The sequence below is a fragment of the Erythrolamprus reginae genome, chromosome 1 (genome assembly GCF_031021105.1).
Source record: "Erythrolamprus reginae isolate rEryReg1 chromosome 1, rEryReg1.hap1, whole genome shotgun sequence".
Classification (NCBI taxonomy): domain Eukaryota; kingdom Metazoa; phylum Chordata; class Lepidosauria; order Squamata; family Dipsadidae; genus Erythrolamprus; species Erythrolamprus reginae.
Window position 1 is genome coordinate 15,531,952 of NC_091950.1, and position 25,980 is coordinate 15,557,931.

Consider the following 25,980-nt stretch of genomic DNA (forward strand, 5'->3'; position numbering starts at 1 on the left):
TAATAGGAAAGTGAACACAAGAACAAGGGGACACAATCTGAAGTTAGTTGGGGGAAAGATCAAAAGCAACGTGAGAAAATATTATTTTACTGAAAGAGTAGTAGATCCTTGGAACAAACTTCCAGCAGACGTGGTTGGTAATTCCACAGTAACTGAATTTAAAAATGCCTGGGATAAACATATATCCATTGTAAGATAAAATACAGGAAATAGTATAAGGGCAGACTAGATGGACCATGAGGTCTTTTTCTGCCGTCAGTCTTCTATGTTTCTATGTTTCATTCCATTGTTTCTAGTCCTTCCATGTGCTAATGAGAACAATGCTGATCCCTCTGCTCTGTGACAGCCCTTCAGATATTTGTAGACAGTTATCAAGTCTCCTCTCAGTCTTCTCCTTTGCAGACTAAACCTCCCTAGATCCTTTAACTGTTCCTCATAGGACGTGGTTTCCAGACCACTCACCATCCTTGTATCTCTCCTTTGAACTTGCTCTAGTTAATCAATGTCCTCTTTAAATTGGGCGCCACAGAACTGAACACAGGATTCTAAGTGTGGCTATACCAAAGTACTGTAGAGAGGAATAATGACTTCACGTGAGCGAGTTACTCAAGACCCACCTATATCGCCAGGCATGGGGGAATTAAGACATCTCCCCCAGGCTTTCTTATATTTTATGTTTGGTATGTGTTGTGATTCCGTCTGAGGCCCCTCAGGGAACGGCTGATCCTCTGCCGGCTTCCTGCTCAGAGGGGGAGGATGAGGAACAGGAGGTTCAGGCAGACGGGGAGGAGGAATCTCAGGCTGAGGGAGAGGGAGGACAGCCAGAGTCCCCCGAGAGGGAGCTCTCCCCAGCAAGCAGCCTGGATTCCTTAGATGAAAATGCACAAGCAATCATCGATCTCCGGCAGAGAAGAGCAACACAACGAAGGGGACAACTAGCCAGGTACTTTCAGCACTAAAGAGGCAACAGCTGGGTTTGGGTGTGGTGCTCTCTGGAAAGGCTGAAAAGGCAGACCCACCCTTCCTGGCTTGTGGAGTATTATCTTTGGGAGTCCTGGGACCTGGCTGTGATCTTTGGCGTCTTGGAATTCTGGTTTGTGACTTTGAATACTGAAACCTTGGGGGGAAAAGGTGTGGGTCTTATTCTCTACAGTGGTGGGTGTGCCAGCAAGAAGTCTGCTGTATTGTCTGGCCACCAGGACTCTGCTGTGAAGTCTCATATCCTGCCTGTTGGGAAGAACAGGTTTTTCTCTGTGTTTATTTTTCAAACTATAAAGTGCTTTTGCTTTTACCAGCGTGTCTGGCTGCTTTTTCCAGTTGGTGTTGAAGTCTGGGGGCACCCAGACAGAACAGTATGTATGTGTTGTATGGTTTTTAAATTGTTGGGGGGTTTTAATGTAATTTTATTATTAGATTTGTTCCATTGTTATACTGTTTTTATTGTTGTTGTGAGCTGCCCCGAGTCTTCGGAGAGGGGCGGCATACAAATCTAATAAATTGAATTGAATTGAGATTCTATGCTCCTTTTGATGCATCCCAGGATTGTGTTTGCCTTTTTTGCAGCTGTACATTTGTGAACAAACCAAACCACAGAAAAACGATTTAAAAATGATCTTTCTCTCGCTTTCCCAAAGTTTAATTTTATACCAAAATGAAAGAAAATCACTTAGGCTACAACCCATGTGTGGCTCAAGCAATCTTTATTTTGTGTTTATTATTTTTTAAACCATTTTAAAAGTTTCTTTTTTTTTAATACAGGTAACTTAAATGAGGTGATAAAACAAGTCTATGCATTTTCCCCTTGCGCCTCCCCCCCAAAAAACATTCTTTCAACTCACACATACAGGAGGATCTTTAATTTTTTTTTTTAAATAATGCTTCTGGGATTCATTTTTTTTTTGCTGTTACCTAAACGTTAGCATGGGGTGAAAACAGCTGATCCCCCCCACAAGTGGGGAAAAAATTGGGTGAATTAGGGAAGGGCAAGAAGTAAGGATATATACACTCACACACACCATACAAAAAGTAGTACATTTAAATACACACTTAAAAAAAACATTTTAAAAACCTTTAAAAAAAAAAATCCCACTACAGCATCACATACAAAGGAAATTTCACATCTAGGGGAAAGAAAAGAGGAAGTGTAATGACACAATTTAACCAGAGGGGGAGTGGTTGCCCACTTCCCTTGGTTGGCAAGAATGTTCCAGAAACGGATGCAAATTTTTGGTGGCCTTTGAGGGTGGGGAAGGCGAAGAACTGTGCAACTGTCTTTAAAAATACAAGTTAAACATGAGATGAAAGGGTTACCCTGGATCTTTGCTAAACACAAGGTTGGGGGGACCAACAGAGAGAAATATACACGGAGTCATTTAAAAGCAAAACCCTGACATCGTGCAGGCACCCCAAAAAATTGTTATTTGTATGAGCTCTCCCCAAGACGTCTGCAACCCATCCAAACGTGTTGGATCTATCCAGATGTGTTGCTGCGCCTCGTTGGAACAGCTGGCTAACACATCTGAAGAATGGCAAGTGTGACTTCCCATTCTCTAACTTTGTTTTCCTTTTAAGAAGTTGTTGGAATTGTCATTAACCTACAAAGGAGGGGGGGAAAGCCATGTCTTCAACCTGACTTCTAACTATGAAATGCTGCAAAATTATAGCCGGAAGTCCAATGCAAAAGTTTGCCCCCTTCTATTCTTGGGTATCCTATTTCCCATGAAGTTGAATGGAGAACTGAAAACCAAGTTTAGTTAAACTTTTTACAAACTTCTTTGATAGCCAGAAGAGTTGATTAACTTTTCTCTAATCACAAATCTCCCGAGTTGAAGATGGAGAGAGGGGGGAAAAAATGAAAAGTATCAGGACACAGAACGGCACGTAGCTTTGAACAGGCAAGAATATTCCCACAGAGTTACAAAAAGTGTTTTGCGCATTGGCCCCTCCAAAAGGGGAAAACTCAAGAATATCCTAGTTGCAACCTTCTAAGAGGACCCCACCTCTTGGTCTCAGCTGCGCTTTAAGGCACCAACAGCTGGGGAGGAAAAAAAATCATTTCAAGAGCAGGTGCGAATTTGGCACAAACTAAAGAGAAAAGACGAGAGAGGGAAGATAGTGGAGCAATTGATAGGAAAACCTCTTTCTAAATTAAAAAAAGGCATTTGACTGGGAGATTTGGATTGCTTTTTTTTTTTTTAAAGGGGAAGGAGAATTAACACTGGGTACTTAGTAGTGTCGCAATCTATAAATTTAATAAATAAATAAAATCTCCTTAGAGGCCAGAGGTCTCTTCAAACTTGGCAACTTCAAGACTTGTGGATTTCAATTCCCATGGATTTTAACTCTAGTCAGCATAGCTGGCTTGAGAATTCTGGAAGTTGGAAGTCCTCGAGTCTTAAAGTGGCCAAGTTTGGGGACCCCGTTCCCCTTTGTCCTACGCCGTGGATGAAGCTAACCATGGATGGAGACGTGTCTTTTTCTCTTGTGCCCAAACATTTATTCGATTACCTGAACTATGGAAAAAGTTTGCATAAAAGGATGGGAATGGTGAATAATCAAGAAAAAAATGATACATTTTTTCTTCCAAGTTGAGGTTTTGCTGTGATTTAATGTCTGCAAAATTCACTTGAACTGTCATGAAAACTCAAAATGGCTCAGACATTTAAAAGGAAGAGGTGATGAAGAGCCTGCACAAGCTTCATCCATGGTCATTTGTGAAAAAGGCAATCCAACCTCTTTGCAAGTCAGGAATTGCTTATTTATTTGCTCTAAGAGACATCTCACAAAGCTATCGCCTCCTCCACTTCTCATAAATCTGAGTTTACTGTAAGTTGGGGAACTTAAGAAAGAAATTCGCGGGAAATGTAGACATCGAAAATACGATTTGTCAAAGATCCAGCAGCTATGAGTCACCGTTATAACCTCTGGCCTCATTTTCAGGGAGAGCTGTGATATTTTTATAAACATATGTTTATATTCAAGTCACCACCCAGAGTTGCTCAGCCAGGGACCTTCCTTGTTAGGTTTTCATAGAGAGGGACTTGATAGATTAAATCCCGTTATTTCCAAAGTTAGATCTATGGACGATCCCAAGTTACTCTCCACACAGTCATTTCTTTGAAACTCAATCACACACAAACACACACACACATCCACAAACATACTTGTGGTTGCTAGGTCTCCAAAAAGAATGAGAACTAATTTCTACCGCCTACGAAAAATTACTGGCTCAGATCATCAATCAGCAACTAAAAAAACCCCAAACGCACGCACCACCCCTAGTATTTAAGTTTCCAGGGATTACTTTTGTTCCTTTAATGAAAAATTTAAAATTAAAAAAAAAATTAATGGATGAGAATCACGTCTTGGTCTCTATAACCAGATCTCTATAATGGATGGGAACAAGGTCTTGGTCTCTATAACCAGAAGGTGTAGTTTGGGTTTGTGTGTGTATGTGCCTTGCCAAAATGGACAGAAAGCCTGAGTTTTTTTTCCATGGAGGACATGGGAAGCAGGATCAAGGACGCAGGGCATTTTTAAGGGGCTAAAAGAGGCACTGAAACACCACTCAGCAGCTACCCAACACAGGTGAGCTAAACACAAAAGAGGACCAGGTGAGAATTCTGCCACAGAGAGAACCAAGGGGTCAAATATTAGGGTTGCATTTTGGGTGCAGTTAGGCAAAAAACAGAAATGGCACAAATATTTTAAAAACAAAATGCCTTTCTAGCTGTCCGATGGTGCTCCAGAATGGTAGGTTGTAAATCTTACACTCTCCCTCCGCTGCCTATCTTGTAACATACTTGGTTGGTTCTTTTAAAAAAACAAAAACAAACCCCAGGCAAGATCGAATCCCCTTACGTTTAATGCACGGAATTTATTTTTTTTTTGAAAAAACCAACCCTGCAGAATCTTGCATTCACGTTGTACAATGTGAAAGAGAGGAAGCCCTCAAAATGGAGGGCGTACAGTATTCTTTTTAACTCTGTGGCCCCCACTCCATATCCCCTTCTCACTCCTACAATTGTTTGAGAACCAGTCCCAGCCCCAAATTTAAAGGGGTTTGGTCTCCTAGCCCCCCCCCCTTTCCGGGCACGAGTCACCCCTCTTTAAAATGCCCGTGGCGAAAAGCATCCTTGTAAGTGAGAATAGGGGAGAAAAGTGGGGTCCTTTAAGGGGAGATTGGACAGGTGAAGAATAATTTCAGAAATGCTACATATCCAGGAAGAGAAAGAAACACACACAAAAGACGTGTGCGCGCACACACACATACAAACGTACACCCTAATTTCTTTTTTTCGACCCACCCACCCTCCAATCGGGGCCCTCCTCCCTCAAGTCTGAAGAATGCGCAGCGCTTTCCGTTACACAAAAGTCACCCAAATAAAAAATAATTATTTTTGTTTTTTAAAAAAAGGAGGAAGCATTCCGCGACAACCCTGCCTCCAGTTTCAAACACACACACCCCTTTTGCCAAAATGCTTGGGTGGGGCAGGAAGCAAACTTTTCGGCCCACGTAAACCGTTGGGTGGGTCCGCCCCACCTTCCTCTCTGGCCCTCCGATCCCCCCGCCCCCCCCCCCATGATAAAAGTAAAATTAGGACGTCAAGAGGGTTAAAAGTCTTTGTCTCTCTCTCTCTTGTGCGCTCTCCGTTCAAATCCACGATCGGTCCGGCTTTTCTCTCTCTCTACGTTTTTTTAATTTTTCTAAGGCAGCCATTGAAGATTCTTCGCTCCGAAATAAAAAAAAAAGGTATAAGCCCTCCCAAAGAAGTGGATTTGCCATCTTTGCTCTCCGAATTGTCTCTCGCTCGCCCGCTTTCAGCCCCCCACCCCTCCCCAAGCTGTTTCAGTTCTTAAAATAAAAGCAGAACAGGGTTTTTGTTTTTTGTGAAAATAGAAAATACTGTTCCAAGGCTGATCCATTTCGGCGCATCAGAAGACGAGGTTCGCTCGACGCAATAATCCACAGCAATCCAGTCTTGTGTTAGAATCAAGCACCCAAAAACTTTGCTCTCACGGACCAAAAAAAAAAAATTGTTATTATTATTATTATTATTACTAAATGGTCTCTCGATTCTTTTCTTTTTTTCGCCCCCGACACTCCCTTGCCCCACCCGGCACCCACCCCGAAAGATGCCACTTCCCCCTAAACCCAAGGTTTGTGATGTTTTATGCTACGACAAATTCGGATTTCAGGTCCGCTTTGACTTCGGGTTTCCAAACCGAATCTTCGAAGTCCAGATCGAGGCTGCCTTCGCTGGAAACGCTGCTGTTGCTGCTGGTGCGGCTGGATTTCCGGTTGGGCATCCAGTGGTAAGGGGCCCGGGCGTCCCGCCTCGCCTTCCGGCGTAGCCTCTTCTGCTGCATCAAAAGCTGGAGGCGCTCCACTTTGCAACGGGTGGCGCGGTTCTCCGTCTGCCGCAAGCGGTCGCCTGGAAGCGGAGAGACACAGAGAAGCGAAGGTTATTAGAGCAGTGATTTTCAACCTTTTTTGAGTCGCGGCACATTTTTTACATTTACAAAACCATGGGGCACATTGAGTGGGGGGAGGGTGGGGGGGCTAAAAAAAGTTTGGACAAAAAAATTCTCTCTCTCTCTCTCTCTTCCTCCCTTTCGCTCTATTTCTCTCTCCCTCCCTCTTTCTCTCCCTTCCTCTTTTTTGCTCTCTCTCTCCATCCCTCCCTCTTTCTCTCTTCCTTCTTTCCTCTTTTTTGCTCTTTCTCTCTCCCTCCCTACCTCCCTCTATGTCTTTCTCTCTCCCACCTTCCTTCCCTCTCTTTCTCCCTCTCTCTCTCTTTCTTTCCCTCTTTCTCTCTCTCTCTTGCTTTCTTTCTCTCTTGTTCTCTTGCTTTCTCTCTCTCTTTCTTTCTCTCTCTCTTTCTTTCTCTCTCTTTCTCTCTCTCTTGTTTTCTTTCTCTCTCTCTTGCTTGCTTGCTCTCCCTCTTGCTCTTTCTTTCTCTCCCTCTCTCTTTCTCTCTCTCTTGTTTTCTTTCTTTCTCTCTTGCTTGCCTGCTTTCTCTCCCTCTTGCTCTTTCTCTCTCTCTCTTTCTTTCTCTCTCTCTCTTGTTTTCTTTCTCTCTCTGAGCTTCGCGGCACACCTGACCATGTCTCACGGCACACTAGTGTGCTGCGGCACACTGGTTGAAAAACACTATATTAGAGGAACGGTGGAGATGGAATCGGATCGCTCAGTCAAGCTGTGAAAAAGTGGGGTTTTATATAGGGATCCACTATTATTTTTACCTTGTACTCATAGGGCTGACACAACCCCCCCATCCAAACACACACAAAATTACTGTATTTTCCAGAGTATAAAACGCACTTTTTTCCTCCCCAAAAGAGGCTGAAAATTCGGGTGCGTCTTATACTCCGAATGTAGCTTTCACGAAGCCTTTCCCCCCCCAGCCCTAATGACGTGCAAACACCCAGCTTGCAGGATTTTTTTCATTGCTATTCCAAAGAAGTGTTTTTCCAGCCCTAAGTTATTACTGGCTTGTTTTCATTGCTACTCCTTCCAAAGAAGTTTTTCCGAAGCTTCCCACCCCTCCCAGCCTTAACAAGATGCTAACAATCTTTTAGGCTTGTAGGGTTTTTTTTCATGGCTACTCCGAAGGAGTTTTTTTTCCAGCCCTAAATTCTTGGCAGGCTTGTTTTCATTCCTACTCCTCCTGAAAAAGATTTTTTCAGCCCCAACCAGGGGATAAAATAATGTGCTGAAGCTGAACAGCCTAAGGATGCTAGCCAGATATCTGGTAGGTACCTTTCCCCCCAATTTTATTTATTTATTTATTAGATTTGTATGCCGCCCCTCTCCGTAGACTCCCGAAAATGAAGGTGCATCTTATATTCTGAAAAATATGGTAATCCTCGACTTACAACCATTCATTTAGTGGCCAGTTAAAAATTACAACACTTTGATTGACACTTTGATCCTTATACCTATGGCCATTATCCTTGGACAGAGGCGGCATAAAAGTCCAATTAATAAATTAATAAAAGTCCAATTAATAAATTCTGCGGCACGAATCCCAGTGACCAGTTAGGTCCCACAGAGTTGGCCTTCTCCGGGTCCCGTCAACTAAACAATGCCGCTTGGCGGAACCCAGGGGAAGAGCCTTCTCTGTGGCGGCCCCGCCCCCCTCTGGAACCAACTCCTCCCAGAGATTAGAATTGCCCCCACCCTCCTTGCCTTTCGTAAGCTACTTAAAACCTACCTCTGCCGCCAGGCATGGGGGAATTAAGATTCCCTTTTACCCCTAGGCCTTTACAATTTTATGCATGGTATGTTTGTATGTATGTTTGGTTTTTTATATTAAGGGTTTTTTAATCGTTTTTAGTATTGGATTATTATTGTACGCTGTTTTTATGATTGCTGTTAGCCGCCCCGAGTCTTCGGAGAGGGGCGGCATATAAATAAATAAATAAATAAATAAATAAATAAATAAATAAATAAATAAATAAATAAATTAAATAAATTAAATAAATAAATAATTAAATAAATAAATAACAGAGCCACAGAATTTGGATTTTGGGCAGCCAGGCTGTATTTATTGAGAGTTGAAGCGTTGGGGAGGCGAGGGATGTCAAATCATTGCTATTTGCGACCTTCCCAAACAGCTTCTGACAAACGTTAATGAGGGAACGACCGTATGATTCATTTAACAGCTGTGGCAAAAGAGGTTGTTGAAAAAAAAATCGGATGTGGTTCACTGAAAACTTGCTTTGCTTAGCAATGCAAATTCTGGTTCCAACTGTGGTCGTAAGTCGAGGACCACCTATACATGTCATCAAGGCATTGTCAGCTCCTAGCTAGACCCGATCCAGGGCAAGTTGTCCCCAGTGTCGCCTTTCTGGTGCCTTAATGGTGCATTCACCCATCCCGGATCAAGTTCATTCACCAAGTGGTTCACATCAGGAAGTAAAATAATGCAACACAAGAGTCTTTATTTTAGTCATCCCCTCTTGTTGCCCAAGGAATAGAAACCACACAAAGTAAACTTTAAAAAAAAGTTTTTCTTCCTGTACTCCAGGTGTGCCTCCCTTGGAGGGGAGAAGACGCGAAATCTATCTATCTATCTATCTATCTATCTATCTATCTATCTATCTATCTATCTATCTATCTATCTATCTATCTACTTACCTACCTACTTACCTACTTACCTACCTACCTACCTATCATCTGTCTGTCTCTCTATTAGATTTCTATGCTGTCTATGATGGAAGGTCTTAAGCATAAAACGTATCAGGAAAGACTTCATGAACTCAATCTGTATAGTCTGGAAGACAGAAGGCAAAGGGGGGGACATGATCGAATTAAATACGTTAAAAGGGTTCAATAAGGTCCAGGAGGGAAGTGTTTTTAATAGGAAAGTGAACACAAGAACACGGGGGAACAATCTGAGGTGAGTTGGGGGAAAGATCAGAAGCAACGTGAGAAAATATTATTTTACTGAAAGAGTAGTAGATCCTTGGAACAAACTTCCAGCAGACGTGGTTGGTAAATCCACAGTAACTGAATTTAAACATGCCTGGGATAAACATATATCCATCATAAGATAAAAATACAGGAAATAGTATAAGGGCAGACTAGATGGATCATGAGGTCTTTTTCTGCCGTCAGACTTCTATGTTTCTATGTTTCTAAGAAAACAGCCAAGGACCCCTGACATTCACACCTTGAGCTACAAATATCCTCTTTGATTGAAAGGCTCACTTTTCCTAACTGTTGTGGCACTTAGATACAACTCAAAGACAGGCAGATGAATGAGGCAATTTGGAAAGGTTGCAAAATTCTGAAGACCGCACCTTTTGTAAAAGGGCCTGGGAGGCAGGGTGAAGAGAGGCTATGGTCTGAGAGATGGTCAGAAAGAAGAGAGAGGGCTTAGCCTGCGGGTGTCAAACTCAATTTCATTGAGGTCCACATCAAATTTGATCTGCTTAAGCACCATGTAATTCGCTTAACAAGATTTACTTAACCACCTTGGCAAAACAATACAGTGGTACCTCTACTTATGAACTTAATTCGTTCCATGACCAGGTTTTTAAGTAGAAAAGTTTGTAAGAAGAAGCAATTTTTCCCATCGGAATAAATGTAAAAGCAAATAATGCGTGCGACTGGGGAAACCACAGGGAGGGTGGAGGCCCTGTTTCTTCCTAGGAGATTCCTAGAAGCCCCACAGATGCTTCTCCCCACCTTTTCTGGCCCTGTTTCCTCCCAGAAGATTCCTAAAGAGGCCCCACGGAGGCTTCTCCCTGCCTTTTCCAGTTACAGTTTCAGAAGCTTGGGTTTTTAAGTGGAAAATGGTTCTTGAGAAGAGGCAAAATAATCTTGAACAACCGGTTCTTATCTAGAAAGGTTTGTAAGTAGAGGCGTTCTTAGGTAGAGGTACCATTGTACAAAAAAATAAGGCATAAGATTGGGAGTGGTTCGCTTAACTGCCTTGCGTAGTGATGTTAATTCTGGCTCCAATTGTGGTTATAAGTTGAGGACTACTTGCATCAGCTGCTGGAGGAGTGTTACAAAAGTGACTTGTTTTGCTTTCGGCTCCCCAGTTTCACAGGCTGACCACTTCCCTTCCTGGATATATTGGATAACCAAGTTAAAATCAGGCCACTTTCTTCCCCAAGGCCCTGGTCTGTCATGTGAGACTCCCCTCCCATGCACTTAGAGGTCTACTAGGCCTCCCAACCACGGGTGGGGCTTCATCTATTCAGGGGTCCCCAGCCTTGGCCACTTTTAAGACTTGTGGATCAGCTTCCAGAATTCAGCAGAATTCATAATTCGGATTTGCTGGCTGAGGAATTCTGGGACTTGAAGTCCACAAGTCTTAAAAGTTGCCAAGGCTGGGGACCCCTGATGGAGGTCACCGTCTCCATGGCAGCAGAGTCAGGATGATGAAGCAGCTCGTAAACAATGGTGCTGGGCATTCATTCTGACCCTTTCCCAAGTTTAGTTGGCTTCCCCATTAAAAAAAAAACCCATAGTTTTTTTTTTGAAAGAAACTACTACTACTACTTCTTCTTCTTCTTCTTCTTCTTCTTCTTCTTCTTCTTCTTCTTCTTCTTCTTCTTCTTCTTCTCCTCCTCCTCCTCCTCCTCCTCCTCCTCTTTTTTTCTTCTTCTACTTCTTTCTGTCTCTTTGTCTCTATCTCTTCTTCTTCTCCTCCTCCTCTTCCTCCTCCTCCTCTTCTCTTCTCTTTAGTAGACCATGTGTAGGTGAACAATTGAACATTTACGAAAATGAAGACAGAAAAAAATGGACCGCACTCAAACAATTCTTGCCCGTGGCCTTCTCTTTCCCCTGCGTCAATGATCCCAGGGGCACCAGTGCGAGAGAATATATACCATATGTTTCGGAGTATAAGACGCATCCTTTTGCCCCCTAAAGGAGACTGAAAATTTGGGTGAGTCTCATACTCCAAATGTAGCTTTTCCGAAGCTTTTCCCCCCAGCCCTAATGACGTACTAACTCCTGGCTTGCAGGATTTTTTCATTGCTACTCCAAAGAAGTGTTTTTCCAGGCCCAAGTCTTTACAAGCTTGTTTTCATTGCTACTCCTTCTGAAGAAGGTTTCCCCCCCCAGCTCTAAACAGGGGATAAAATAATGTGCTGAATCCGACCAGACTAAAGATGGTAGCCAGATGAATACCTGGAAGGCCAATTTTCCCCACTATTTTCCTCCCCCAAACTAATGTGTGTCTTATACTCCGAAATAATTTTTGAAAGGGGGAGTTAAGACAGAACGAAGGGTTTGCTAAAAAGTTGAAATAACAGGGCATCAGGCCTTATTCTGCCATTACAAGTAGCCTTCGACAACAATTTGAATTTAAACCTCGGTTTTGCTTAAAACGGGTAGGGAATGTTGCCTGTTCTATGACATGTGGACTTCAACTCCCAGAATTCCTGAGCTAGTATGATTGGCTCAGGAATTCTGGGAACTGAAGTCCACAAGTCACAGAAGTGCCAATGTTCCCTACCCCTGGCTTAAAGGCTAAAACCTGAAGCCTCAGAGAACCTTTCTTTTTTATTCTGCCATTATTTAAACCTTGTTTTCCCTCCCCAGACCGAGCATGGGAAAATAATGGAAAAAAATAGGCATTTGTGGATGGGCCCTGGCATCAGGAAAAAGGAGGAAACACACCTGTGAGAGGAAAGCCACGCTAGGTCAGTTTTCGAAGGCCCGAAAGCAGCCAAGCGTGTTAAGAATTAACTAGCTGATTTCGTGCCCTAAAGTGTAGAAGGGCATTTTTAATCTGTACTGGTGACAGGCAAGACAGAAGCTGGAGGCGGCATTTATTTCGGAGGAATTCACCCGAAGAGACCACAAGTGTGCAAACACCCCTGAAGAGAAAAAACCTGACTTGGTGGACAGGCTGAGGAAAGCAGTGGGGACGAGGGGGTGGAAGAGGGGATTCATTCTCTCCATCAACGTTTTAATTCATGAAACGATGGCTCTGTCATGACTTGTGGACTTCAACTCCCAGAATCCCTGAGCTTAGCATAGCTGCCTCAGGAATTCTGGGAGTTGAAGTCCACAAGTCATGACAGAGCCATCGTTTCATGAATTAAAACGTCGATTGAAGTCATCAAGGGGCATTGTTCTCTCCTCAGCTTTAACTGGCCGGCTTTTTATTCCTGCTGCCAAGACACTCTAGGAATAGATCTCTACTTTCCTTTGGCGTCTACCACCAGCCTGCAAGGTAGACCAGGATGAGACTCTGCCAGACTCAAGTCCCCCCACCCCAGTCAGATTTATGGTGGATGGGAAGATTTGAACTGGGATCTCCTCATTCTTAATCTAGGCCTGTCGTGCAGTGTTCCCAAACTGGGCTTCTGTGACAGGAGTGGACTTCAACTCCCAGAATTCTCAGCCATGGCCCATCTGACTAGGCAAAGTTGGCTCTTCTATGACTTGTGGACTTCAACTCCCAGAATTCTTGAGCCAATCATGCTAGCTCAGGAATTCTGGGAGTTGAAGTCCACAAGTCATAGAAGAGCCAACTTTGCCTAACCCTGGACTGGGGGATTCTGGGAGTTGAAGTCCAAGCATCTGAGAATTAATCAGGTTGGGAAATACTGCGGCATCTCCAGGAATTGGGAAACGGAGACGATGCTAACCAGTCCTTTTTCTTTGCAAAATTAGCACAGCAATGGAGGAACAGCAGCAACAGCGACATTCGAATGTCCAGACTACAAGTGTCCTGAACTACAATTCCCACCATGCTTTTGAACATTGAAGTAGGCCCCTATGCACATGTTAGTGGACAACTCTCAAATTGAATCCATCAGTTGAATCCATCATTGTATTCAATTCAAAATCTTTTATTATAGTCAAAGATCAGGGTAAAGTTGAGCCAATGGTTAGAAACCATCCCAAAAAGAAGGGGGGGGGGAGTAGCATAATCTGAGAAATAATTCACTAGAACAATTAATCAATGGAACAACTTGAATCCGGAATTTGTGAGTGCTCCAACACCGGAGGTGTTAAAGAAGAGATTGGACAGCCATTTGTCTGAAATTTGTCATACTAGAGTTTCCTGCCTGAGCAAGGGGTTGGACTAGAGGACCTCCAAGGACCCTTCCAACTCTGTTGTTATTCTCAGAGAAGCAGATTGTAGAGCCCTTCCAAGTAAGTAGAAAAATCATTCCAAGCCTTCCTCTCCCAGATCTCATAGAAACATAGAAGACTGATGGCAGAAAAAGACCTCATGGTCCATCTAGTCTGCCCTTAAACTATTTCCTGTATTTTATCTTAGGTTGGATATATGTTTATCCCAGGCATGTTTCAATTCAGTGACTATGGATTTACCAACCACGTCTGCTGGAAGTTTGTTCCAAAAATCTATAACTCTTTCAGTCAAATATTTTCTCATGTTACTTCTGATCTTTCCCCCAATGTCTGCTTAAAAATGGGGTTTTCTTAACTACTTTAAATTTTAAATTATTAGATTTGTTATGAATTGTTTTATTATGTTGTGAGCCGCCCCGAGTCTACTGAAAGGGGCGGCATACAAATCTAATAAATAAGTAAGTAAGTAAGTAAGTAAGTAAGTAAGTAAGTAAGTAAGTAAGTAAGTAAGTAAGTAAGTAAGTAAGTAATAACCTCAGATTGTGCCCCCTGTTTCTTGTGTTCACTTTCCTATTAAAAACACTTCCCTCCTGAACCTTATTTAACCCTTTAACATATTTAAATGTTTCGATCATGTCCCCCCTTTCCCTTCTGTCCTCCAGACTATACAGACTGAGTTCATTAAGTCTTTCCTGATACGTTTTATGCTTAAGACCTTCCACCATTCTTGTAGCCCGTCTTTGGACCCGTTGGAATATTATCAATATATTTTTAGATTTAATTGGATTTGTATGCCACCCCTCTCCGAGGACTTTTGTAGGTGAGGTCTCCAGAACTGGACACAGTATTCCAAATGGGGTCTTACTAGCGCTCTATACAGCGGGATCACAACCTCCCTCTTCCTGCTTGTCATAAGGATTCAGGGGGGGCTTAATTTGAGGACCCCCAACCCAGGTTATGAGGTCACTGATTCCTTTCTTACCCCAGTTAATATCTAATTGGGCAATGTTAACTTTCCCCTTTTCAAAGGCAACCCAAGCTGATAAGTGACCAGTGAATCCTTCCTTTTTTAGCCACCAAAATGATTTCAGAACGGCTGAAGGATGCCGCACTCTGCCTATGCTCAGAGAGGGCATCTTCTGACCCCTTTTCTTTCCTCTGCAGGATAGAAGCAGTGGAGAGCAGATACCAAAACAACAACAAGAAGAAAGGGGCCTTTGTGTCCTAAATTTGTGCTTATGAAAAATGTGATTCGCCCCAAGGACTGACCCTTCCCGCCCCCTTACACTGCCCAATATTATGAAGGGAGTGGGTATATAGAGCAATCGCCCACCCCCACAACTGGTTTGTGCATCCCTCCCACATGGCAGTAGACAACTGCCCAAACAGTGTGCGTGTGTGTGTGTGTGTGTGTGTGTGTGTGTGAGAGAGAGAGAGAGAGAGAGAGAGAGAGACAAAGTTTGTGATCTCAAAACCCTCCTTGCTCTAGTTTTCTCCCTTGCTTCCTTCCGTTCCCTCCCCATTCATTCCGGGGCCCTTTGTTTGGGGAAGAGAAAAATACCCTGTGTGTAAGTGTGTTGCTGCTGGAGGGAGTAGGGGGGAGGACATATAGGAACTAGACCACGAAGCAGCAATTTGAGATGCCAGGCGTGTCCGTTTGGACACACCTGGCATCTCGAATTGCTGCTTCATGGTCTAGTTCCTATATGTCCCCCCCCTACTCCCTCCCGCAGCAAAGGAAACAGGCAACACGAGCCCACTTCCTTTGCAGTACCCATTTAACAAAAAAACCTGGCTCCCACCCCGCCTCTCACTCGCAACCGTTGGAGTTTGGGGGTTTCACGCAGGTGGTGGCAACTGCTGGTCTTCTGTCATCAGCTGGACATCTTCCTCTGTTGAGTTTTGCTTTTTTTAACATAGAAACACGGAAGGAAAAGGGGGGACATGATCAAAACATTTAAATATGTCAAAGGGTTAAATAAGGTCCAGGAGGGAAGTGTTTTTAATAGGAAAGTGAACACAAGAACAAGGGGGCACAATCTGAAGTTAGTTGGGGGAAAGATCAAAAGCAACGTGAGACAATATTATTTGACCGAAAGAGTAGTAGATGCTTGGAACAAACTTCCAGCAGACGTGGTTGGTAAATCCACAGTAACTGAATTGAAACATGCCTGGGATAAACATATATCCATCCTAAGATAAAACACAGGAAATAGTATAAGGGCAGACTAGATGGAGCATGAGGTCTTTTTCTGCCGTCAGTCTTCTATGTTTCTTCTAAGATTGATGGCAGAAAAAGACCTCCTAGTCTGCCCTTATACTATTCCCTGTATTTTACCTTAGGATGGATCTATGTTTACCCCAGGCAGGTTTCAATCCAGTCACTGTGGATTTACCAACCACGTCTGCTGGGAAGTTTGTTCCAAGCATCTACTACTCTTTCGGTCAAATAATATTTTCTCACGTTGCTTCTGATCTTTCCCCCAACTAACCTCAGATTGTGCCCCGTTTCTTGCGTTCTCTTTCCTATTTAAAAACACTGCCCTGCTGAACCTTATTTAACCCTTTAATGTATTTAAATGTTTCGATCATGTCTCCTCTTTCTTGCTAGATGTTTCATTGTACGCTGTGAGCCGCCCCGAGTCTACGGAGAGGGGCGACATTCAAATCAAATCAAATCAAATCAAATCAAATCAAATCAAATCAAATAAAAAAATAAATAGGAAAAAAATAGCTAAAGAAACATAGAAACATAGGAGACTGATGGCAGAAAAAGTCCTCCTGGTCCATCTAGTCTGCCCTTATACTATTCCCTGTATTTTAGCTTAGGATGGATCTATGTCTATCCCGGGCATGTTTAAATTCAGTGACAAGGAGTGAGCCTGGATGGTTGCCAAACTTCCCAGGCATTGTGTGTGTGTGTGTGTGTGTGTGTGACATCCTAGCTCAGCCAATGTGCGTGCCAAGGAATGGGGTAGCTTTGGTGCGTGAGAAGGGGGAAGCTGGGGAGAAGGCTGTGAATTCCCAGAAAACGGGAAGGAGGGAGGAAGTGGAGGCTGCCGGTTCCGTAGAGCAGCCTTGAAAAGGCGGGACAGCCATTCGTAGGTTGCCATGACCCTGCCGCGGGATCAGCAGAGCTGAGAAAGAGACGACACTAGGCCTGGTTCTGACGCAAGCAGGCAAGAGGCTCCCGGCCGGCCTTCGCCGGCTCCAGCTGGTTGCTCAAGCGAAGGAGGCGGTTGGGAGGGGATGGATCTCAAGATCTCGCCCTTGACTTGAGGAAGAGCGCGAGCCATCCCAGATAGCTGTAGAAACCAGCCCTGAGTGTCGCAACATCCAGCACATGGCTGGATTCATGTGGGCAAAGGGAGGCGTCCTGCGGGTTTCTCACCCCTTTCTCACTATGGGGACAGGGTAGGAAGGGGGATATTCGCTTACGTTCCCTACTGGTTCGCAAACGGGAGTGCGTGCTCTGCATGTGCCTGCACATGCGCTTTGCACATGTGTGCCCCTTCTGCGCATATTTATTTATTTTATTTATTTATTGGATTTATATGCCGCCCCTCTCCGAAGACTCGGGGCGGCTAACAGCAATCATAAAACAGCGTACAATAATAATCCAATGCTAAAAACGATTAAAAACCCATTAATATAAAAAAACCAAACATACATACACACATAGCATGCATAAAATTGTAAAGGCCTAGGGGGAAAGGGAATCTCAGTTCCCCCATGCCTGACGGCAGAGGTGGGTTTTAAGTAGCTTACGAAAGGCAAGGAGGGTGGGGGCAATTCTAATCTCTGGGGGGAGTTGGTTCCAGAGGGCCGGGGCCGCCACAGAGAAGGCTCTTCCCCTGGATCCCGCCAAGCGGCATTGTTTAGTTGACGGGATCCGGAGAAGACCCACTCTGTGGGACCTAACTGGTCGCTGGGATTCGTGCAGCAGAAGGCGGTCCCTGAGATACCTCCAACAACCTGCAACCCTGGGGTGAAAGCCGGTTTTATTGATTTTGGCAATTTTTTGGCCCGTCAAAATATCCCATGCGGGAACGTCCTCATGTGAGATTTCACGTGCTGCGCATGTGCAGAAGTGAAATGTCACACCGGTGGGCGCTCATGCCCACGGCAATCCCAGAGGGTGTAGCGGTAGCAGCCAGTCAGTGGAAAAACCCTCGCCTGCCTTGAAAACGTGGCTAAACAGAAAAGCATTCCTTCTGGGTGGGCCCAGAATATCTCCGGGACCGCCTTCTGCCGCACGAATCCCAGCGACTGGTCAGGTCCCACAGAATTGGCCTTCTCCAGGTCCCGTCGACTAAACAATGTCATTTGGCGGGACCCACGAGAAGAGCCTTCTCTGTGGTGGCCCCGACCCTCTGGAACCAGCTCCCCCCTGATATCAGAGTTGCCCCCACCCTCCTTGCGTTTTGCAAGCTCCTTAAAACCCACCTCTGTCGTCAGGCATGGGGGAATTGAATTTTTTCCCCTTCCCCCTAGGCTTATAGAATTTATACATGGTATGCTTGTTTGTATGATTGGTCTCTTAAACTGGGGTTTTTTTAGATTACTTTTTAATATTAGATTTGTTACATTGTTTTCTTTATTGTTGTTAGCCGCCCCGAGTCTTCGGAGAGGGGCGGCATACAAATCAAATCAAATCAAATCAATCAATCAATCAATAAATAAATAAATCTGGAGTCGCCACTACCTGTTCGTCTGACTTCAGCTCCCAGAATTCCTCATCTGGCTTCACACTCAAAGCACAAATGACCAGGCTCAAATTATATTGACACATGTCTCTTTTCTTTGATACACACTGAGAGCGCATGCACCAAAGACAAATTCCTTGTGTGTCCAATCTCCCTTGGCCAATAAAGAATTCTATTTCATTAAGTCTACTTTGAACACATGACACAAAGACTAATGGATCACTAAGAGCTTAAACCCACTTGACGGCACAAAATGAATCTACACTAGGGTTTCTCAACGGTAGCAACTTGGAAGATGGGTGGACTTCAACTCCCAGAATTCTGTAGCCAGCTTTGCTGACCGGAGAATTCTGGGAGTTGAAGTCCATCCATCTTCAAGCTACCAGAGAAACACTGTGTTCAGAGCACTAAAACGTATGAATGCTAAACACTGTGTTTTTCAAACCAGGTACAGTGTTCCCTCGATTTTTGCGGGTTCGAACTTCGCATATAGCTTATACCACGGTTTTTCAAAAAATATTAATTAAAAAATACTTTGCGGGGTTTTTTTTCTATACCACGGTTTTTCCCACCTGATGATGTCATACGTCATCGCCAAACCTTCGTTTGCCATTGCTGATTGGCCGAAATCTCGGCCAATCAGCGTTTTTATCGCAAAAGAAATAATTATTGTTAATAAATAATTATGTTTATAAATATCAGGATCACTAAGTGTCTCATTCAATGGTGAGTACCAGTAATAATGGTGAACAAATGGTTTTTAAGGGAATGGGAAATGGTAATTTAGGGGTTTAAAGTGTTAAGGGATGGCTTGTGATACTGTTCATAGCCAAAAATGGTGTATTTACTTCCGCATCTCTACTTCGCGGACGTTTGACTTTCGCGGGCAGTCTCGGAACGTATCCCCTGCGAAAACTGAGGGAACACTGTAGATCCAAAATTGAATTCCAGGGCTGAGAGTATTTATTTTTTTATTTATTTATTACTTAGATTTGTATGCCGCCCCTCTCTGAAGAGAGTAGCTATTGAGATGGATTTAGATGGGCAAATATTTTGAACACACTCAACGACTCCAAATGAACGTCCTCTACCTAGGCTGGGACTACAATTCCCATACTTTCTTTTGAACTCAGCCTCCGACATCAAGGAACCTTAAAAGGAGATTCTGATTGCAAGAACTTTATGACCCTGCCTGTTTCAACCAAATGCACCTTTATTATTATTCATTCCCAAATCAATTCCCAAACTTACGCCATGTCAAGGAATTTTTTTTAAAAAAAAAAAAGCCATAATCCACTTCCACTGAGAAAAGATGCACAGGATACTCGTGCAGGAGGAGGGGAGGGAAGTATGAATGGGAAAAGGGCTGTTTTTACATATACAAACACACTCATGGAACATTGGTGAAGAAAGGGTGATAGTCATTGAGCAATATTCAATAGGTGTATTTGCATATGTGAAAAATATCTACATACTTTAATCCAGTTAACATTTCTCCACTAAGCAACAGGCAGTCTATTTACACATGCAAACTCAAAGCTGATAAAATAGATTTCTTGACGGAAGAAAAATTCAAGGTCTTTTGGGCAGACAATGGTTTAATCCCATCTATTTGCAAAAGCAAATAGACAATCTATTGTTCCATTATGCTCCAGGGGCCAGTGACCTAGGCCTCACTAGGTTGATAGATGGAATATCTTAGATAGTTGCAAAACAATTTCAGAGAAAGAGCTGAGGTGTGACTCTAAACCAACATGCTGGCTGAGGGGAATTCTGGGATTTGAGAATCTAGTTGAGAAATGCTGCTTTAAACCAGGATTTATTTAATGTCCGAATTCACACCCCATGTAAGTCATATTTAATTCCTGACTACATAGCAAATATATCCTAGCAGTTTTCTCAGCAGTGATATAGAAGAGGAAGATTTTCATTCCTCCACGATCTAGTTTTGAATTTCTTGGTGGCCTCCTTTCCTGAGAATTAAATCAACCCAGGCTGTGCTTTCTGACTTCAGCAAAAGTCAATCAGATAAACAGGAGGAAGTGTTGGGGGTGATCTTCAAGGAAATGTAGGTCTGCTTTGATTTCACAACTCCTTTGTTGGATTTGAGGGCTGGAGTGGATTATGGGGTGGAGGCTTTGCAAGCCTGCGGGAAGAGCTGACACTTGAGGTAGGGACCAAAGCAAGACACTTTGACACCTATGCCAGAACACCCATAAAGAAACAAACATAAAAACACCCATAATTAAAAGCAACAAACCAATAATATTTCATCAATCAAGGTCACACTTAAAGTATTTCTCAATCTTAGCCACTTGGAGATATCTGGACTTCAACTCCCAGAATTCCTCAGTCAGTATTCTGGAATTCTGGGAGTTGAAGTCCAGACATCTTCACATTGCCAAAGTGGAGAACCATTACAACAAGGGCTGGACAAGGCAATCTAGAAGACTAAGATCACGTGGCCTAGATCAGTGTTTCCCAACCTTAGCAACTTGAAGATATTTGGACTTCAACTCTCAGAATTCCCCAGCCAGCGAATGCTGGCTGGTGAATTCTGGGAGTTGAAGTCCAAATATCTTCAAGTTGCCAAGGTTAGGAAACACTGGCCTAGATCACAAGCCATCCTACCTCACAGGGTTGTATCCAGCCACACCTACTTGTGACGGGAAGAAAAGTTAATGGCATGCTTTAGAAAAAAGTCCCGGTTGTGAGAACCATAACCTGTGGAGGTTATTTTCCAGGAATGGAACTAATGCAATACCAGTCCAAGGATTCTGAAAACGAGGTCAAAGCTCTGGAAAAATTAATCATAATTCCTTATAGCGCTTATTATTTTTAAAGCTTTTTTTTAAAAAAAGTCCTGAAGTACAAATAACCCCCTATAATTTGCAATATTCCTCTACTGCATAGTCAGGGATTCCGTTTGCTCATTTCAGATAGATGTTTTAAATGTTAATGTTTTTTATCATGGTTGAGGCAATCATCCACTTCCTCATGAATGTATCATGGTCATAATCAATCTATGGTTTGCTGAGTCTTTTCCTCCTTCGGGGCATTTATTTATTTATTTATTTATTTATTATTTAGATTTGTATGCCACCCCTCTCCGCAGACACGGGGCGGCTCACAACAAGATACAGCAATTCATGACAAATCCAAATAAATTTACAATATTTAAAAAGATTTAAAAAGAACCCCATTTTACTAGCAAACACACACACAAACATACCATGCATAAATTGTACATGCCCGGGGGAGGTGTTTCAGTTCCCCCATGCTTGACGGCAAAGGTGGGTTTTAAGGAGTTTACGGAAGGCAGGGAGAGTAGGGGCAGTTCTAATCTCTGGGGGGGGGGGGAGTTGGTTCCAGAGAGTCGGGGCCGCCACAGAGAAGGCTCTTCCCCTGGGGCCCGCCAACCGACATTGTTTAGTTGACGGGACCCGGAGAAGACCCACTCTGTGGGACCTAATCGGTCGCTGGGATTCCTGCAACTCTGGTAATAACTGGACTTTCTTACATTTCTAAAACTGGCTCCTGCCCCAACCATAATTTTCTTTGGCAAAGGATTAAACAGGAACAAATCAAGGGGAGGGGGAAACACATTACATCAGGGGCAACGCTGGCTTATAGAGGGAAGCCCTCTTTTTTCCCCTCCTTTCCGGCAATTTTTCTGGATGAGTAACGACAAATCGCACCAATTCTACCCTGCCTGAGGAATTCAACATACGGATCCAATTAAGTCATTCAGAAAAGTTCACTCCAACTTAAATTCCTTTGGCCGTCTATTCATCTCAAGTTGCCCAATGTCACGGGCCCGATGGAAATCCAAACGCAAGAGTAACACGACGGAAAACAGCTGAAATCAGCCTCTCTTTAAACCAGGATTCTTCCTACAGAGAAGGGCAGCTTAGAAATTGAAATAATAAATTCCCCAAACTCTTTTTCAACCCTAAATACACCCGGTTCACCACCTTTGAAAGGATTGTGCATCAGCCCCCAAACATTTATTACTTGAAAACAACTTAACAACTACTACAAATAACAACACTGCTAATCCTCAATTTATGACCATAATTGGAATACCAGTCACTAAGTGAGACAGATTAAGTGAGTCACACCCAATTTTACATTAAAAGAAAATAATGAATGTGGATTCCCCCATTGATTGGGGGAACATTAGCTGGGGAGGTTGATATTAATTATAAACCACCCAGAGTTACTTTCCAAGGTGAGGTGAGTCGCAGGACGTTTTAATAAATAAATGGGGATCACATGACACACACACACACACCAGGCCGCTGCCGGAATTGGGGTCAGGGGATGTTGTGACAGTAAGTATGAAAAAATCAGTCGTAAGTCACATTACTCAGTGCTATCACAACAGTCGCTAAATGAATGGTTGACCATAAGTTGAGGAATAATGCTGTTAGCAAAAATACAGTGGTACCTCTACGAACTTAATTCGTTTCATGACCAGGTTCTTAAGTAGAAAAGTTTGTAAGAAGAAGCAATTTTCCCCATAGGAATAAATGTAAAAGCAAATAATGTGTGCGAATGGGGAAACCACAGGGAGGGTAGAGGCCCTGTTTCCTCCCAGGAGTTTCCTAGAGAGGCCCCACGGAGGCTTCTCCCTGCCTTTTCCGGTCCTGTTTCCTCCCAGGAGATTCCTAGAGAGGCCCCACAGAGGCTTCTCCCCGCCTTTTCCGGTCCTGTTTCCTCCCAGGAGATTCCTAGAGAGGCCCCACGGAGGCTTCTCCCTGCCTTTTCTGGCCCCGTTTCCTCGCAGGAGATTCCTAGAGAGGCCCCACGGAGGCTTCTCTCTGCCTTTTCCGGCCCTGTTTCTTCTCAGGAGATTCCTAGAGAGGCCTCATAGAGGCTTCTCCCCGCCTTTCCCGGTTACAGTTTCGGAGGCTCAGGTTTGTAAGTAGAAAATGGTTCTTGAGAATAGGCAAAAAAAAATCTTGAACACCCAGTTCTTATCTAGAAAAGTTCATAAGTAGAGGCATTTGTAGGTAGAGGTACCACTGTACTGGATATTCAATTGATGCTGCTATGAACTCCTGCAGAACTAGGACAGCCCCAATCCAAGCCATCACTGACCCTGCCCACTTTGTACATGCCCCTCCAAAGAAAAAGACACGCCCCCCAAAATAAGACCCGCCCCCAAGCCCCTGCAGAATTAGGACAGCCCCAATCCCAAACCATCACTGACCCTGCCCACTTTGTACATGCCCCTCCCAAGAAAAAGACCCGCCCCCAAGAATAAGACCCGCCCCCAAGCCCCACCCACCGGAAGGACTTCCTATCCTACTCAAAGACCAGTCTGCAAAAAAAACAGCTGATTTCTCCGAAAGACGAGGAAGTGGGGACACAAGGAAAAGGACCCCAAAATCCAGTTTGCGAACTCACCGGTGGGCTTGCCGGCGGCTGCTTGGCTCGGGCACGGGACCCCCAAGTGCAAGGGCTGGTTAGCAGCAGCTGCCGTTCTTTCTGAGGTAGTGTGGTTGTTGAGATCCAGGGAAGGGGTGGACAAGGAGCATTGCGTCTGGCACCGCAGCTGGGTCAGCGACTGGGGCATGCCCTGGTAGTGCCGTGTGGCGCTCAGGAGGTCGTTCAGGATCTGCAGGATGGTGCCGATGTCTCGGCGCGGCCGGCCGCTGCTGTCTTGGCAGTTGGGGTGCAAAGTGCCTGCAGGAGGAGTTGGAAAAGTTGTAGCAGCGGGAAAAAACAGGGCTGTATCGTTTCACAGCTGTGTTTTTCAACACTCGGAAGCAGTGAAGGCCTGCATTTTTTTTTTACTACCACTGTGGGCGTGGCTAATTTTGTGGGTGTGGCTTGCCGGCCATGTGACCAGCTGGGAGTGACTTGATCATGTTTCAAGTTTTATTGGATTTATATGCCGCCCCTCTCCGAAAACTCGGGGCGGCTAACAACAGTCATGAACAATATACAATAATAATCCAATACTAAAAGCAAATTAAAACCCCTTAATATATAAAACCCAACATACATACAAACATACCATGCATACAATTGTAAGGGCCTAGGGGGAGAAGAAGTCTCAATTCCCCCATGCCTGGCGGCAGAGGTGGGTTTTAAGTAGCTTACGAAAGGCAAGGAGGGTGGGGGGCAATTCTAATCTCTGGGGGGAGTTGGTTCCAGGGGGCCGGGGCCACCACAGAGAAGGCTCTTCTCCTGGGTCCCGCCAAGTGGCATTGTTTAGTTGACGGGACCCGGAGAAGACCCATGCATACAATTATAACGGCCTAGGGGGAGAAGAAGTCTTAATTCCCCCATGCATTCTGTGGGACCTAACTGGCCGCTGGGATCCGTGCAGCAGAAGGCGGTCCCTGAGATAATCTGACCAGGCAGCGGCTTAAAGGTCATGTGACTGGCTTAAAGATGGCCAACTTGACGTCACTCACATCAAGGATAAAGGTGCCTGGCCTCTCCTCGCCTCAAAGCGATACAATTTCCCCATCTATTTACTATTACTGAACATCCAAAATATACTATTTAATTCTATGTATACATGCCATATGCATATGCATAGCTTAGCGAGCTCAGCCAAGGCTTACCAACCACGTCTGCCGGAAGTTTGTCCCAAGCTTCTACTACTTTCAGTAAAATAATATTTTCTTATGTTACACATAGGCACATACGTAGGAGCCCATCACTGCTTGGAAGGTGTGTGGACTTCAACTCCCAGAATTCCCCAGCCGGGCAGAATTAGAGCTGGCTGTGGAATTCTGGGAGTTGAAATGTTCAAGTGCCTAATGTTGAAAAACGACGTTATATAGGGTTGTGAGGCTTTTTCAAGGAGTCGCCCGGGATGCCTTGCGAGCTCAGCTAAGGCTTACCAACCACGTCTGCTGGAAGTTTGTCCCAAGCATCTACTACTTTCCGTAAAAAGACCTCCTGGTCCATCTAGTCTGCCCTTATACTATTTCCTGTATTTTATCTTAGGATGGATCTATGTTTATCCCAGGAATGTTTAAATTCAGTTACTGTGGATTTACCAACTAGGTCTGCTGGAAGTTTGTTCCAAGCATCTACTACTCTTTCGGTAAAATAATATTTTCTCACGTTGCTTCTGATCTTTCCCCCAACTAACCTCAGATTGTGCCCCTTTGTTCTTGTGTTCACTTTCCTATTAAAAACACTTCCCTCCTGAACCTTATTTAACCCTTTAACGTATTTAAATAAATTTCGATCATGTCCCCCCTTTCCCTTCTGTCCTCTGAAATTTGCATGTATTACCTTCTACACGTATTTGGGGCAGACGAGAGAAACGCAACGGAGACTTACCAGAAAACGTTCCCGAAAAAACCCCCGGGGCGTGGTTAACAAAGCTTTCTATCACAGCGCCATGCTTCCGGTTCCGAGAGGCCTGAGTTGGGCTGCTGCTGGGTGAACCTTTACTTCTTGAGGCACAGTCTACCTGCAAAAGCCAAAGAACAGATGCTAAGCAGGGCTGGAGAACCATTTTTTTTCAGACAAGGTTGACTTTGTTCCTTGCCAGAAATACATTTCTATTAAGCAAAGAACATAAGAACATAAGAAGAGCCCTGCTGAATCGGACCAAAGCCCATCGAGTCCAGCATTCTGTGTCCCACAGGGGCCCATCAATTGTCCATGGGGATCTGGAGCAGAAAGAGAAGGCAAGACCCTCCCTTTCCCTTGACCCCCAACAAATGGTAC

General features: G+C 44.1%; 1 protein-coding gene across 9 annotated transcripts in view; it reads right to left on the reverse strand.

Moving 5' to 3' along the window:
- Nucleotides 1-1,683: 1,683 nt before the first annotated feature.
- MIDN (midnolin) overlaps nt 1,684-25,980 on the reverse strand; it is a 72,701-nt gene continuing 48,404 nt past the window's right edge. For all 9 annotated transcript variants that reach the window (XM_070745261.1, XM_070745231.1, XM_070745222.1 and 6 more), the window contains 3 exons: nt 25,588-25,720; nt 23,689-23,967; nt 1,684-6,434 (listed from right to left, as the gene is read on the reverse strand). In XM_070745261.1, coding sequence (XP_070601362.1) covers nt 6,172-6,434; nt 23,689-23,967; nt 25,588-25,720 — 675 coding nt within the window. In that variant the 3' untranslated portion in view covers nt 1,684-6,171. The remainder of the gene's footprint in view (nt 6,435-23,688; nt 23,968-25,587; nt 25,721-25,980) is intronic.